This window comes from Lathamus discolor, chromosome 3 (assembly GCF_037157495.1).
Source record: "Lathamus discolor isolate bLatDis1 chromosome 3, bLatDis1.hap1, whole genome shotgun sequence".
Lineage (NCBI taxonomy): Eukaryota > Metazoa > Chordata > Aves > Psittaciformes > Psittacidae > Lathamus > Lathamus discolor.
Genome location: NC_088886.1, coordinates 17,064,704 through 17,078,269, shown reverse-complemented (window position 1 = coordinate 17,078,269; position 13,566 = coordinate 17,064,704). Strand labels below are relative to the sequence as shown.

At 48.3% G+C, this 13,566-nt stretch overlaps 1 protein-coding gene across 3 annotated transcripts; it reads left to right on the top strand.

The window, feature by feature from the left end:
• Positions 1 to 245: 245 nt before the first annotated feature.
• Positions 246 to 9,003, top strand: D2HGDH (D-2-hydroxyglutarate dehydrogenase). Of its 3 annotated transcripts, XM_065673772.1 has the most exons (9): positions 246 to 700; positions 1,233 to 1,290; positions 2,728 to 2,867; positions 3,112 to 3,305; positions 4,393 to 4,561; positions 5,136 to 5,279; positions 5,688 to 5,830; positions 6,650 to 6,815; positions 8,544 to 9,003. In XM_065673772.1, exons 1-9 carry the CDS (start codon positions 316 to 318, stop codon positions 8,801 to 8,803), a joined length of 1,659 nt encoding a protein of 552 aa, XP_065529844.1. In that variant the 5' UTR covers positions 246 to 315; the 3' UTR covers positions 8,804 to 9,003. The 3 variants fall into 3 exon arrangements, with proteins under 3 accessions (XP_065529844.1, XP_065529845.1, XP_065529846.1); XM_065673773.1 differs by lacking the exon at positions 4,393 to 4,561 and having other exon boundaries at positions 3,112 to 3,310; positions 5,182 to 5,279; XM_065673774.1 differs by lacking the exons at positions 246 to 700; positions 2,728 to 2,867 and having other exon boundaries at positions 1,234 to 1,290.
• The last annotated feature ends 4,563 nt before the right edge of the window (positions 9,004 to 13,566 follow it).

The window sequence follows — 13,566 nt, the reverse complement described above, 5'->3', positions numbered from 1 at the left end:
TGCGTGGTGGGCTCCCCGTGGCCTATTCTCGCCGGGGCCGCCATTGCCGCCCGCACCGGAGGCGGCCCGGGGCTCTGAGCAGTGTGCGGGGCGGCCGCGGCCCGGCTGCGGGCTGGCGGGGCACTGGTCGCAGTGGAAGGGAGAGTTTCTGTCCTGAGGAGCTGCGACGGAATGGGCGCCCTCACCCACCGCCGGGGTGCCGCAGGGCAGAGCGGCTGTCACCCGTAGAGGTGTATTGTGTCCGGCTCCTCACAGGCGGGGAGCGGAGCGGAGCAGAGCTCGCCCCTTGGCTGGGCCCCTCTGTTCAGGGCGGCCATGGGGGTGTTCCCCGGGGTGCCCCGCTGCGCCGTGCGGAGCCGCTGGGCTCCGCTGAGGTGGCTGACGGGCGGCCAGAGGAGCGCCTCGGCACGGCAGAGCAGCGCTAATGCCCCGCGGTTGCTTCAGCAGAGCGAAGAGCCCCCGGGTGCGGTTCGCGGGCCGTGGGACTCGAGGTCTCGGGGCAGGCGGGCGCTGCATGCCCGCTCCTCCGGCCTCCGGGAGGTCATGCTGACCAGCGAGCGGTACGGAGTGCGGAGGCTGCCCTTCTCCCGTGTGTCTGATGGCGACGTGGCGTTCTTCGAGCAGATAATGCCGGGCAGAGTCATCACAAATGCGGAGGAACTGAAACCATTTAACGTGGACTGGCTTAAATCGGTCCGAGGTAAGTGAGCTTGCTTGGGTTTCTGGTTTTGTGTAAACCTCTCTGCCTCTGTTACCAGACCAGAGTGAGAAGGCAAAGAAAATCTCATCTTTATTTATAGCAGACCACATCTTCGCAGACCAAAGTTCTCCTTTGAGAATTGCCTAATATTTGGTAATCTTTCAGGCTTCATTACAAAAAAATAGACCTAAGGCCCATTAACTTACTATTTATTTTTTCCTGAAGCGCGTTGACAGTTAACGCTTTTGGCTGGCATTCAGAGAGCAAATGTGACATTTTCAGTTGCTCTTGTCAAAGATTTCATAATATAAAACCTTTCCCGTTGCCCCTGCTGCCAGCAGCCTACCTGTACATGCAAAGCTTTTGCAGTGCTTTAAGGGAAAGCCTGCTGTTGAGTATGTTTCGCTTAAAAGTGCCTCTGCCTCACGGTGGAGGGAGCGTTGTTATCTCAGACCTCATGCTTTACCACCTTTTCTGTCTGACCCCTGTAGAACCCACAACTCGCCTTGAGAGTCCCTTGCTTTCATTGCAGGCTGTAGCAAGCTGATGTTGAAGCCACAGACAACAGCAGAGGTGTCTCAAGTTCTCAGGTAATGTGCACCTTTTCTGCTGGGCTTTGTGGTGAGGAAGCTGAGGTGAGGGAGGGTATGTCACTTGAAGGGGGCTTCTGGATGTTCAGGCGCTACTCAAGCACTGGAAATGCTGAAGCTGTTTTCTTCTCGACTGTAGTGTCTTGTAGTTGAGCTCTGACTCCAGTTCCCTTTTCTGCTCTTCATGTCCCAGCTGCCCGCTGTTTCCTGATGTACCTTTTGTTCCAGCTGCTCCCAGGACCAGGGGCACTACATGCTGTTGCTAGCCTGGGGGTATGGAAGTGATGGGTACAGGTTCCCAAGCAGGAATGTTTTCGCTTAGGGAGTTGAAATTTTTCAAGGCAGAAAGGGACTTTCACCTGTGACTTGTATTTCTCAGGGCCGGTGCTCTCCCTGTCACTCGGCTTTTCTGGACTGATGGTGTCATGCCAGTATCAGTCAGACACAAAGGCCAAACTTTTGTTTGTTTTACAAAATAAAACTCACCTGTCCTGGCCAGGTGTGCTTGCAAAGGCTGTGGGCACCAGCAGGCTTCTCAAATCAACGTTGATGGCTTTGAGTAGAAGGGTCTTTAGAGTGCTTAGTGTGGAGGAGAGGTGGGGGGGAAGAGGTAAGCAAGTGGATTTAGTATTGATTACTTTTCTGGGTTATCGAAATCAGACACCGTGCCAGTGCTCAAGAGGAGCAGTTGTGTTGAAGGATTCAGAAGGGTGTGTCTGAACAGGTAAAGGTTAGGCCAGAATCAGGCAGGTTGAGGAGCTAATGTTTTGACCACTAAATCAGTAAGAACACTTCCGTGGTTCATTGTTGTGAGCATCAGGATGTGGGATTGCTGTTTGGCTGAGATACAGAGCTGCAGGAACCCACTCCTGAAGTAGCCATTGGTGCCATGCAGCTTTGTGCCATCCGTTGTGCAGGATCCTCTCTGAGTTCAGAGAGGATGTGATGGGGGTGCTTTGCAGGGATGTTGCAGGCTGTGGGGTGATACATCTGAGGCATAGATGCACATGCTTCATCACCTACAGGGCATTTATTTCTTAAAGGCAGGTATATAGCAGTAATGTTGTCAGAGCCCACTGAGGAAGCCAAGTTGTTAACAGAAACTGCTACATAAATAGCTTGCTGTAAATGCATGCATGAGCAGTGAGTTCCAGGCAGATGTTTTGTGGCAGATCTGTAGATATGCACAGAGATAACCTGAAGTGTTTGTTGCTCTGCTCAGTGCTGGGTGAGTTCAGTAAGGAGTTGTGCTTTCTCACTTTTGCAGTGACACTATACCTCTGTGTCAGTTTAATCTTTAGGCTAAACGCAGCTTAAATTATAAGGAGCATTAAGCACTGTCGCAACAGTAGACATTTATGCGAAGGTGAAACGCTTCTAATAGACTGGATTAGGGCCTTAAAACATGCAAGACTTCAGAAACCTTTTTCCTTCCAGGTACTGTTACGAGAGGAACCTGGCAGTGAACCCACAGGGGGGTAACACAGGCCTTGTTGGGGGCAGCGTTCCTGTCTTTGATGAGATCATTCTCTCCACTGTTCTCATGAACCGCATCACCAGCTTTGACAAGGTGTCTGGTAAATATTGTAGAGGCATATGGCACAGAAAGGTGCCCCAGGCCCTAAGCAAGCCATTTTCCTGGGAGCCAGTAGCTGCAGAATCAGCAAGGTTCAGCCCAGCAGGATTGTAAGGGATGTCAGAGGCCTGTTTCATGCAGGCTCCTGCTGTAATCCTTAGGTTATAACAGCAGCAGACAAATCATACATGTGGTATTTACTTTTTTCTGGAGTATTGGCTTGTAGCAGGTTGTTTATGTTTCAGGAATCCTTGTCTGCCAAGCTGGCTGCATCTTAGAGAAGCTCAACGAGTACTTGGAGGAGCAGGGGTTTATCATGCCGCTGGACTTGGGAGCAAAGGGTAGCTGCCACATCGGTGGCAATGTGGCCACTAATGCTGGAGGCTTGAGGCTCTTGAGATACGGCTCTCTCCGAGGGACAGTGCTAGGACTGGAAGTGGTAAGGCGAGTACCTGGCAGTTCCCTTCTGTGTTTAAACCTCTACTTCCTACCATTTCCTGCTGTTCTAGCCCTTAGCTATCCATTATGCAGACAAGTTCCTGTCCAGGCTTCCACTTAACTCTTCCTTGTATGGCTCTTTTGAGAAGGAGTCAACAAATGTCTTCGTGCATGTAGCATCTCTTATTGCTACCACAGTGCCCAGCTTCCACCTCTGTCTTTGCTGACAGAAGTGATATGAGATGGTTTTCTAATCCAGAAAAGTGAAAAGAGGACAGGGAGAGATTTCGTGATCCCAGGTCACCTGCATGAGTTTGGTTCCTCTGTGAAGTGGTGGGGCTCTGGAACATTCCACTAATCCCATCCTATAGCACTGTCTTCTAGTGGCTGCTCACTCAATTTCTAATAGAGCTGTCCACTTTGGGTTTGTTTGGCTGCTGGCTTTCTCCTAGAGTCTTTGCTGTACCTCAGCCTGTTTCTGCCCTGCAGGCCTGTGCCTCTGTGTGTAGAAGCTGGGATTGGTTCTAAAAGATTCTGGGGCTTGGGGGCAAAAAGTTAATAGGAAATAAATTAGGTAAGTAGCAAAAGCCTTGTTTGGTTTTATTGTGTATGGCCAGAAAGGAGAGCTTTTGCTTCTCAGGTTAGTCTCTCTAGTGTCAAAACAGCCTTTAATAACATGTCTTGTGGACATTCAGCCTTGATTTAAGGCTCAGGTGGTCGAAGGCTTACTTCATTCTGGTTAACTATGTTCACTGGTTTAAATAGTGTTCCTTCTTTCTGTTGAGTTATGGGAGCTAGGGCTGCAAAGAATGGCTGATCTTCACCACTGGTAAGAAAAGCGGAGAAATTCAGTCTTCTATTATTACTTGTCCTGTTGGAATGTGTGCAAACAGCACTGTAAAAAAAGAAACAGAAAAGTTGGGGAAGACTCTGGTAGGATATAGAGGGAAGGAAGAGCTGAGAGTGAAGGATCAGACTCTGGGAGTGGGCTGCATCTGGAGTCCACTGGTAATTAGCTTGGTAGTAGGCAAGCTTATGCCAACAGATTTATATATAGGCGCTTTGACTGGGTCTCTGTATTCCCACAGGTGCTGGCTGATGGCTCAGCTCTGGACTGTTTGGCCTCTCTGCGCAAAGATAACACTGGCTATGATTTGAAGCAGCTTTTTATTGGATCTGAGGGGACCTTGGGAGTTATTACTGCTGTCTCCATACTCTGTCCTCAGAAACCAAAGGCTGTGAACCTGGCATTCCTAGGTAGGAGCTGGTGCTAAGTTCACACCTGAATTCAGAGTCTGGGAAGAGAATAGGGATGGAGCGAAGAAAGCGCTGGTCAGCCTGCTGAGCTAAAGTACCAGCATCAGCTTGTTTCTGAGAAGTAATGTGGTGCTGGGTGTTAAAATATCTGTGTGGATCTTTTGCATCAGTGGTATAAACGTGTAAAATACCTGCAAGGGCAGGTTGTTCTGAAAGGGAAGGGGATACAGGAGCTTAGCAGGATGAAGAGGCAGACAAGACACTGCTATCACTGATGAGGGCCCGGTCTGATAGTAACCAAGTGAGGTGAGTAGGGCAAGTGTGGTGACAGTAGGCAGTCTGTCCAATCCAGTGGTCACCAGGTGAGGCCATAGTGACAAGGCAAGGCTGGGAAGTCAAGTCTGCAGGTCAGGGTCTGACTCAGCATTGTACATGGGTAGGCACAGCTACTTCTGAGTGAGCCTCAGCAAAGATGTCCCTGCCTCACTTGAAGCCTGATAGACTTTTTAAATCATTGTGAAATGGTTTCGGGGGCCTGGTGTTTGTTCCTGATTCCTCTGTGTTCTGTTTGAAGGGTGTCAGAGTTTTGCTAAAGTTCTGGAAACATTTACAACCTGCAGAGCCATGCTGGGAGAGATCCTGTCTGCCTATGAGTTCATGGATGAGAAGTGCATGGAATTGGTTGAGAGACATCTGAAGCTGACCAGCCCAGTGAGAGGTATCAGTGTCATTCATGCTGTAGAAAGAGGCATTGTACTGCCTAGTTTTTATATCGTTTATATACACAGTGGATGTGTGGGCATCCGTCATAATTTTTGTACTCGGTATTCAATTCCAAAGACATTTGATGGAAGCCTTTAAGGATAAGATTTGTTATTTCTACTTGTTCCCACAGAACTGCTAGTTTTCTGAAAAGTAGTGGCTAGGTAAAGGATATAGCATGTAAGTGAAGTGTCCTAGAGATGAAAGATTGACCCTTGAGCTGCCCTTCCACTGGCACCAGAGAATCTGGGCATAGAGCAGCCTCAGGAAATGTGCCAAGCTTGGGAAAAGCTCCAGAACCTGCACTACATTCCTGTGCTTTTGCCCCAGAACATCTGGTTATTCTGTTCTGCCTCACTTTCAGACAGCCCTTTTTATGTTTTAATTGAAACTTCGGGCTCCAACTCAACCCATGATGAAGAAAAATTGAACAACTTCCTAGAGCAAGCTATGACTTCTGGTTTGGTCACTGATGGAACTGTGGCAACAGATGAGAAGAAAATAAAGGCAAGTCGTCATTTCCTCTTGCACAAATCTCTTTGACACGGTTCTCTGCTTGGGTTTGTGTTTTTTAATAGGGAAATGTGCAGACTTGATACTTGGTATAAATGTCCCCAAGTGACCTGTTATCTTATGTGCATATTGAGTAAGAATGCTAAGAGAGAATCCTTGCCACTGCTGACTCTTCCCAGAAGAGAAGGCCTGAGTATTTGGGGTTTCAATTTCCTCTTTTTTATTAAAAAAGAGAATAATGTACTGCATCTTTCAGTAGTTGCTGGGGTAGGACCCAAACTGCCTGAAAGCTATTGAAACCAGAAGTTGAGTTGCCAGCAAGGCCAGGAGTGAGCAAAGTCCTGTAGGCCAGCAGGACAGGGGTGTGCTAGAGGCCGAGATTGTGGTCCCTGGGAGCAGGATGGACACGTAGCGTTTTGGTGAGAAGGACAGTGTTTCGTGTCCTGTGAATGTAAGTCTTTTACACTGACACATGTTTCTTCCAGCCCCAGTTCCCAAACCAGCCCTTGCAGTTCAGTAGAGGAGGCACATCCCCAGGTCTTGGGAAACTCAAAACAGCTTTGGAGAGAATGCCCATGCCTGTGTTTGTTCTCTCTGGGGTACTGGAAGCTTGAAGAATTGGTGTATCACTTTACTGTACAGTGCTGCCAAGAAAGCATTATTACTAGCTTTCAAGAGGTGGAGGATATCAAGGGAAATCAGATGTCGATGTTATATGCAAAGAATCAAGACTCTTTTTCCCTCCATGCCCCAGTGCATGGAATCCAAGAGGTACTTGGTTTATGTGGATATCTTTGATCTTTGATTGACCAGACACTGTGGAGCCTGCGGGAGAGGATCACAGAGGCCCTCACTCACGATGGCTGTGTCTACAAATACGACATCTCCCTCCCTGTGGGAAAGCTGTATGATCTTGTGACTGACACCAGGGCTCGGCTGGGCCCAAGTGCCAAAAGCGTGGTGGGCTATGGCCACTTGGGTAAGTGTGGGTGCTGGGAAATGAGCAATTGCTCTTTTGTGCTCCGGGTTTTGCTGGGCAACTTCCTAGTAGGTTTAAAGGTTGTTTTTTAGATTAGTGAGAGGCATAGACTAAATAGCCAAGAGCTGCCAGAAGAGGAGGATGCATGAGGATCTTTGTGTTCCAATTTCATTGCTTTCAGACTTTATTCCATATATAAATGGCAGGTTGCTAGACAGATGGCCACTGAACTGGTCATTTGTGTATTCATGGAACCACAGACTAGTTTGGGTTGGAAGGGACCTGAAGATCATCCAGTTCCAACCCCTGCCACGGGCAGGGTCACCTTCCACTAGACCAGGCTGCTCCAAGCCCCGTCCAACCTGGCCTTGAACACTGCCAGGGACAGGGCAGCCACAGGCAACCTGTGCCAGAGCCTCACCGCCCTCACAGGGAAGAATTTTTTCCCTCACATCTAGTCTAAATCTCCCCTCTGTCAGCCCAAAGCCATTCCCCCTTGTCCTGTCACTACAGGCCCTTGTCCAAAGCCCCTCTCCAGATTTCTTGTAACCCCTTTAGGCACTGGAAGCTGCTCTAAGGTCTCTGTGGAGCCGTCTCTTCCCCAGGCTGAACAAGCCCAGCTCTCTCAGCCTGTCTCCTCAGAGCATCTTTATGGTCTCCTGTGGACACAGTCAAGCAGGTCCTATCCCTCTAATGTTGTGGGCCCCAGAGCTGAACGTAAGAGGGACATGGATTCTTGCTCTCTACTTTCTGTTGAAATATATAGGTCGTTTAATTGGACCATCAACTTGGACACCTCTGGTAAACACTTTTTTGTCCAAAATTATCAGTCATACTGGAAAAATATTTTGTCTGAGTAATTAACCTTCCAAAAGAGGGTGATAAAGGTAACACAAAGAAAGGCTGGTACCTTTGTCAGGATGCTTTGAAACTAGTTTGATTTTACGAGCAGGTGAATTGGTAGCTTAGCAGAGCTGTTCTGTTCAAAAGAAAACAAAAACAACAGAACACACAAGCGCACTTGATTTGAGATGATTTGAAAGACATGGAAACACAAAAAGAGACATGCCTGCATAACGAAGGCTGCCTCTGGTAGCTCCTGGTAGTGGGCATTAAGCTGTTTACTGTGAGGGTTTGCTGGGATGCAGGAAGAGGTTCCAGAGTGGGAATGAGCAAGTTTTGTTTATCTTTGTGTGTTTTGTCTCCTGAATACCCAACAACTATGTGCTTAATTAAATACGTCACGCACAAGTGGCAAAGGGAGAAAATGTTCTGCTTGCTTTGTGTCTGTTGACACGTGCCAAAGTGCATTTAGAACATTGCACAAACATAATGGAGAGAGAGAAAGTGATGAAGGGCCATATTAAAATCTAATGATCATTATGAAATGCCACTGGGGCAGTCTTTGGCGTGCCACCTCCGTAGCAGGACAATAACTGAGGCACCTCAGTTTGAATTTTCAAATCACAATAACTGCAATTTTAAAGTAGCTTAACTCAGAACCCTTCCTCAAATGTTGCACTGGAAGCATGGAAAAACAAAGATCCTGCTTGAATTATCTGTGAATGGAGACACTGGTGTTTGTAGGGGAGCAAATTGTCCTTCACACAGTCTGGAGACTAACAAAGGCACTGTTCTTTGGGTACATGGAGGAGTCAGTAATGAGTCTCCATTGTGGGACCACTGGGTGTTTCTTACAGACCCACCTCTGTCAATGTTTTCTTACAGGAGATGGAAACTTGCACTTGAATGTCACAGCAGAGTCATATAGCCATTCCCTGTTGGATGCCATTGAGCCCTTTGTGTATGAGTGGACTGCAAGATACAACGGCAGCATCAGTGCAGAGCACGGACTGGGCTTCAAGAAAAAGCAGTTCATTCAGTACAGCAAACCCAAGGAGGCAATCCATCTAATGCAGCATTTCAAAGCCATGTTAGACCCCAAAGGGATCCTCAACCCATACAAGATGCTGCCCTCCAGTTCCTGAGAGCAACACACACTGAGAAGTGAGCAGATACCAACACGCAAGGATGGCACCTGTAGCTCAGTAACTGCACTTTAACCATAAACATACTCATGGATCAAGCAAGCACTTGGAATGCTCCTTGTTTTAATTCTTTAATGTGATGGAACAAGTAAAGAAACATGGTTCCTTTTTTTAGGGGTGCCTGCTCTTTCTGAAGAACATGTTACTGCGTTTGACTGTGTGAGTTTCCTGTTTAACCTGAGCACTGAAGCCAAGCATGCAGCTGTTGTGTGTGGATATTCTAGCTCTCTTTCCCCTTAGTTTGCTCTGATTTAGTAGTGAAGTGATACCAGCCAGAGGAGGCTGGTGTCAAACACTTGGGGTGTGCAGGTATCAGAGACACAGGACAAAAACATGGGGATGCTATACCACATCTTACGGAAGGGCAGAACTTGAAAGGGTTGGAGTGAATGGGGCTGCATCTGGTTGGTGACTGGTCACCAGTGGTGTTCCTCAGGGCTCAGTCCTAGGGCCAGCGCTGTTCAATACTTCATCACTCATCTGGATGCAGGAGGTTAATGCACCATTAGCAATTTTGCTGACAGTACAATCTCTGAGGGTGCTGAGACACTGGCACAGGTTGCCCAGGATTGTGGCTGCGCCATCCCTGGCAGTGTTCAAGGCTGGGTTGGACAGGGCTTGGAGCAACCTGGTCTAGTGGCAGAGGAGTTGGAACTTAGGTGGTCTTTGGTCTATTCTGTGATTCTATGCTGGGAGTGCTCTTGAGTCACTGGAAGGACAAGAGACCTTGCAGAAGGATCTAGGTAGACTGGAGGATCAGGCAGTAATCAGTGGTGTGAAATCTAACATGTCCAAGTGCCAGATTCCGCACCTGGGATAGAGTAGCACCAGGCACAAGTATAAACTGGGAGAGAAGTGGCTGGGGAGCAGTCCTGCAGGGAAGGATCTGGGGTGCATAAAACGCAGCAAAACCAGAAAGCCAAAAGAGGTGATTGTTCACTGTACTCGGTGTGGCCTCAGCTCAAGTACTGTGAGCAGTTCTGGGCCCCACTGTTCAAGGAGGATGTGAAGGTACTTGAATGTGTCCAGAGGAGGGCAACAAAGCTGGTGGCAGGGCTGGAAGCCATATCCTGGGAGGAGCAGCTGAGGACTCTGGGTTTGTCTCCTTTGGAATAAAGGAGGCTGAGGAGAGCAACCTCATTGCTCTCTACAGCTTCCTGAGAAGGGGACCTGGAGAGGGATCTGCTAATGTCTTCTCCCTGGGATCCAGTGATAGGATGCATGGGAATGGCTCAAAGCTGTGCCAGGGGAGGTTTAGACTGGACATTAGGAAACATTTCTGCACCGAGAGGGTGGTCAAACACTGCAACAGGCTTCCTGGAGAGGTCGTTGGTGCCCCAAGCCTGTCAGTGTTTTAAGAGGCAGTTGGGCAATGCCTTTAACAACATGCTTTAAATTTCGGTCAGCCCTGAAGTGGACAGGTCGTCAGTTGGACTAGATGTAGGTCTTTTCCAACTGTTTCCTTCTATTTTATTCTGTGATGGGGTTTTTTGCTGGCTTTTATTTTTCCTCTGCAGTCTGTCTCTGGTTTTGAGATGACAGGAGTGATTGTCATTTACAGCTTGGTGTACAAAACCACACGGTCACCCTGTCAGAGGACAGGCCAAGCCTTCTGCTAGTGAGTCATCTTTGGGTCTAATCAGTGTTTACTAGTCACATCTGTATTTACCAATCCATGTCACTCTTAACCCAGACCGTTGTATCCAAATGAAGCAGATGGTTGGAAAAGCCCAGGGATTTACCGAAGGTAAATTGTGTTGATAACACAACCACCTTCTACAATAAAATAACATTTTCTGTCCACATGGGGTGAGCAGTGGGGGGTGTTTGCCTGGATGTCAGTACAGTGTCAGTGCTGTCGCCACTGTTTCCCACAGCTTTCTCCTGGACAGGCTGGCACGGCACACACCAGAGGGGTATCTGCAGGATGGACAGGAAACCAGCCCCCAGGCTGTGCTCAGAGGGTGGTAATCTATGGTTTCTACTCAGGTCTACTGGTATGGGAGGCCTCACTGGGCTCCGTGAGACTAGGAAGGGTGGTTGTTGTCTTACCCAGTAACTGCCTTGTCCATTAGCTGCTTTTCAGTGTTTTCTGCTTTTCCTCAGTGCCATGAAATAGATGTTCCACCCGCAGCCTTTTTCTTGGAGGAAGATAATCCTGGAGAGTGTTTTTTTTAATTCTGTTTCTAACCAGAACATCATCTCTACAAGGCTGCAAGCATTTAAATTGCGTTAAGGATGGTGGCTCACACTCAGCGCTGTGTTACAGCACCCTTCACAATATAATTCTAAGGTCACAACTCTTTCAACTTGACTGCATGGATGCTTTTAACATCAATACCTTCGTCTGTTACTCGACCTGCAGTGCCAGTATCTAGGCCTGCCCTCTGGTCTCTTCCCTTCAATTCCCTGTTTCCCTCCACTATCAGTGCACTTCCCACCTCTCCATTCCTCAGTACCACTCAGAGAGGAGCTGATCGTTTTCTCCAGGGGTTAAGCAGGGTGAATGATGCTGTCGCTAGAGGACAGTGTGAAATGCAGTCAGCCTGTGCTGCTGTTGTGCATCAGGTGGTGCAAAACTACGGAAAGTCCAGAGAAGAAATGTACAGGATTTGTTTTCTGCCAGGTTAAGCTGATGCAGCTCGTTCTTTCTGGATCAGGCTGTTTATATTTCTGCCTTTTTCCTATGCCATTCTTTCTGTCCCCCGCCTCCCCCCTCAAACCACTGACCATAATTGTTTAAAATACACGTGAACTATTCTTTTGGGGAAGCAGAACTTTCCATACTGCTTTTTTTCAGCTACATATGGAGAGAGTGCTGGGGAGGGCATCAGAGCTGCCAGACAACCTAGTGCTGTGGCTGGGGAAATCCTGGCACAGCTACATTTAGCCATCTTAACACATGAAGATCCTTAAGCTCAATGTAAGTTTATTGTTTCAGCTAGACAATAGAGCACTTACTGTGAGGGAATGGAAGGGAGGAGTTATCACAATGTTATTTCATAGTATCTTTCCTAGACTTGAAATGTCAGTATGATAATACTCTTCCACATTCTCAATGATGCTTTTGAATATTGGTTCACTGTTGTATATAGGAGAGAGAGACAGGGTGGGTACATATGGGGGGTGGGGGGGGTATTTTTATAAAGAATCATAATGGTAGGAATTTCTTGTCCAAAATTCTGGAGGATTTTGCTGGGACAGACTTAAATATTAGAACAATGCTCAGCACTTTGAGGCAGTGGTCTTCTGGCGCAGTGAGGAAGAACTTGACTGTACTCGTTTTGACCGGGATAGTTGATTTCTTCACAGTAGCCGGTCTGGCACTGTGCTCTGCATTTGTGACCAGTGTTGGTGGCACAGGGATGTAGCTGTAGCTGAGCAGTGCTTGCACAGCAGCAAGCTCTGTTCTGCTTCTTAACCAGCCCCACCAGCAAACAGGCTGGGGTGGTGCAAAAGGCTGGGAGGGATCACAGCTGGGACAACCGCCCCACCGTATGATGCTGTGCTCAGCAGCAAAGGCTGCGGGAAGAAGGAGGAAGCGGGTGCCTGAAGCAGAAGCAGCATGGAGCTATTAATTCAGCATCCTGCCCCAGCTAAGTAGCTCTGCGTCAGCGGGCTGACCTTCACTTACAGTCTCAAAGCAGCCTGGCCCCACATGGAGCCAAATATTCCTGCATGGCACCATATATTCCTGCGTAACCATACCTGATGATTCATGTACAGCACACCAGGAGAGAGCAATGAATCAACTGTAACAGTGTGAAAAACGGCCTGCTGTGATTTGTGGCCTCTACCAGGTTCTGAGCAAGAAATCACACTGCTGACGTGTATAATGTAACAGGAGACAGAAGTCTATTAAACGTGACCCCCTGCCAGCGGCAGCTGACACTGTGCCAGGAGTAAGCCTGGAAATTCTTTGTAAAGCAGCACACTGGGTCTCATTCTATGAGGAAACTCAAGGCCAGCAACCCTATCCTTTGTTAATCTGTGAATCTTGATAAGCGCTGCAGTTGGAGCAGGCCTGAGGAAGCTGTGAGTTCAACAGAAATGCTGTATGTGTGGGCACGCTGAAGAGGCAGCACCATAGGTGAAAGGTACCAGACCGCTGAGGGCTTGGCTCTTGGTGTGGCAGGTTGGGGCATCAGCATACAAGGTTTAGAAAGGGGAGCACCACGGGTGGGGAGGGAAAGGGGGCCATGTCAGGAGGTGCATGGGAAGTGGCATGGCCATAAAAGACCAAAAGAACAGCTTAACCCCCTGCTCCAGGCTGGGAGATGTGGGTGAACTGTTTGTTCACCAAATGAGGAGAGCATCGAACGTCATTCCTGGCATGTGGAGTAGGGAGATTACCCCATCTTGAGACCTGCAGGAGCCTTGGTGGAATCTCAGATTCCTGTGTAATGCAGGTTGTGATGTTAGTAGCACCACACAGTCACTTTCTGAGCAAACTAAAACAACACATCTTTAGGGGCAGGAGCTCTCTCTCCCATGGCCTAGATTCAGCAGTCTTTAAGCTCGTAACCTCCAGCTACAGTAATTACATTTTTACTGGGAAAGAATTTGAAGCCTAAATGTTCTGAGGGGAATTCCCAGTAGGTGAACACGGCTCCTGCTCTGCTGCTCCTATTTCTTGTTGCCAAATGTGTCTGGCAGAGCGTTACAGTCCTAAACCACCGGGCAAGAAGTGGAGGAAAGGAGCA

What these genes read in the sequence shown, in the direction of transcription:
- D2HGDH (XM_065673772.1), top strand. Translation starts at nt 316, where the DNA reads ATGGGGGTGTTCCCCGGGGTGCCCCGCTGCGCCGTGCGGAGCCGCTGG. An exon ending in CAGTGCTAGGACTGGAAGTG is followed by an intron (nt 3,306 to 4,392) that starts GTAAGGCGAGTA and finishes GTATTCCCACAG; the next exon opens with GTGCTGGCTGATGGCTCAGC. An exon ending in GGTGGGCTATGGCCACTTGG is followed by an intron (nt 6,816 to 8,543) that starts GTAAGTGTGGGT and finishes GTTTTCTTACAG; the next exon opens with GAGATGGAAACTTGCACTTG.